Consider the following 2,195-nt stretch of genomic DNA (forward strand, 5'->3'; position numbering starts at 1 on the left):
ACATGACTGCAGCACCTACAACTGCTCTCTTTCGTTCCCGAGATGCGTGGTGCTTTTGCCCTGTATGAACGCAGTTCAGACGAAGAATGGCGGAGCCGTGATTGCAACGATGATGCGAGTCCTGGTGGAGCGCTGCTGCAACCAGTTCCAGGGAATCAATTACACCGGCAAGTGCATCCTTGTCATCTGCAGCTTACTACTTTCGTCGCGTACTCAAGCATGTCCAAGTCAAACGGTTGTCGGCGTTATGCGGCGGTTCATTCCGCCTGCTCTTGTTGCCACGAATGGGTCTTTATCTAATCGTCGGACCAGCCGTCGCATCGAGCGAGCAGAAAGACATTAGAAACACGAGCAATACCGATTTCGTTCGCCCCTTCAGTGCTCTCTCGCATCCGCAGGCGGCCTCCTATTCCTTGCTCCATCGGTCCACATAGCGCGAGTCACCACTCCTTGCTTTTGGTGTTGCTAGACCATGCTAAAGAGGTGATTGGCGAGACTGTCACCTCGGCTAGGACGCGCTCGCTGGCCATGGCGTCACAGAGGAACTGTGCGCTCGTCTGGGGTCACCCACCGTCCGTTCATTTGTACAACTTCAACCTGGCAACCAACAAAAATAGATTCCCTTCAAGATTCAGCAGTATTGTTTAAACTAGGACGTCGAATCTATCGCTTGCGCCATGTCCAGATGTGTGGCTCCTCTTGAATGCGCTGTGGCCACCTCGAGTCGCTTGGTGGCATCGTTCTTCTTGCCAACTCAATAGGTATGGAATATCGAGGTCGCTCGACGGCGTGGCATTGCCGGCGGTGCCTTGTCGGTTCGAGCCTGTTGCCGCAATGTTCACTCGAGGGGACAAACTTTTCCATAGTTCGTGCAGAGTTGTTGTTGCCCGAGCGCTCATCATTTCGATAAGGAAGCAGTTTATGCTGACGCAGTTTCCTTGATAGCGAACCACTGAAAGAGCGCGGCAGCCCCTGACGATTCTTGCAACGTGTTGCGGCCCCTTGTCGGTCGCCGCTCGAGCGGACCGAACTCGATCGTTTTCCATGCTACCATCGGCTGCGGCATGTACAGGGGGGCGGTCTTCGTCGGGACAAGTGACAACGCCTCGGTTTGCTCAATGAAGCTTTGCACTGGTGTCCGTTGGATCCCCTTGCAGTCGCAGCGGAGGGGGTTGCGCTTTGCGTCAGTTTTCCACAACGACATGCATTTACGACAAATGAATGAGTCGCATCCACACGACGGGACCTTCTCCTTGACCTGACACAGCAAGCAACGACGAGGCTTGCCCCGAGACGAGTCGCGCACATGCAGTCGCATCTTCGCTGACTTGTGGGATATTTTTGCGAGTGGGCTTTGGATGGAAACATGCATTCGATCCATGTCCAGTCGAAAATGACAACGTTCCTGTTGCACATGCTGTCACTTTATGGTATAGGAATTTGACAGTCCAACATCGACCATCTAACGAAAACCACGTTGTGGCGACATCCAGGAGCTGGGGCGACATGTGTGTTGGGGGGTCCTCCTTCACACCAACAAGCTGCGACCGCCCAGGTGCTGCATGCAGCCATGTTTTGGTATATTTCCTGCCCCTGTGGATGTGACATTGAACTCGCGAAGCCGACAGGAAAAGTTGGAACAGGCCGGGCCTCAAATCACACGACGGCGAAAGGGTGGTCAAGCTTACTGTTGGTAGAATTTTTGAAAACAGATCATGTTGTAGAGGTGGTCGGCTTTTGGGGGGGGGTCGGCTTTTTCCGGGGTTCACTGTAAAGCCACTGCACATTTGAGCCGTTGCTTGTTGACTCATGTCCTTGCAATGTAGCGTAGTCGTTGAGAGCACAAGGAGCCCCTTTCTATGATATGTTTCAATCAATGCTACAGTGTATGACATAAAGGTTCGGTACATGGGATTCTGAGTCACAGCAGTATTGGTTTTCATCCAATCAGAACGCATTAATACCTCTTTTAATCCAGTGAAAATGGCGGATCGACTGAACCCACCCAATTTGTCCCAAAGTGTGTACTCACTGAAAAAGGCGCGAAAAACATCAAATGGTTGGTTTTGAACCTGGTCAATAAACATCGGTACAGCCATTGTATATTGAGTTTCAAAGCACATTACGCTTAAAAGACACAACCAAAGGTATCATTGAATAGCTGATTTAATGCTGCACCAAGAGAGTTAACTAGA

The 2,195-nt window shown here is 51.3% G+C and overlaps 1 protein-coding gene across 1 annotated transcript; it reads right to left on the reverse strand.

Moving 5' to 3' along the window:
* Positions 1-919: 919 nt before the first annotated feature.
* H310_13897 (hypothetical protein) lies at positions 920-1,318 on the reverse strand (the record flags this gene model as incomplete). The annotated part of the gene is made up of 1 exon (XM_008881548.1): positions 920-1,318. The coding sequence occupies one exon, from the start codon at positions 1,316-1,318 to the stop codon at positions 920-922; it is 399 nt and encodes a 132-aa protein (XP_008879770.1).
* Positions 1,319-2,195: the final 877 nt, after the last annotated feature.

The sequence above is a fragment of the Aphanomyces invadans genome, assembly GCF_000520115.1.
Source record: "Aphanomyces invadans strain NJM9701 unplaced genomic scaffold supercont1.57, whole genome shotgun sequence".
Taxonomy (NCBI): domain Eukaryota; phylum Oomycota; class Saprolegniomycetes; order Saprolegniales; family Verrucalvaceae; genus Aphanomyces; species Aphanomyces invadans.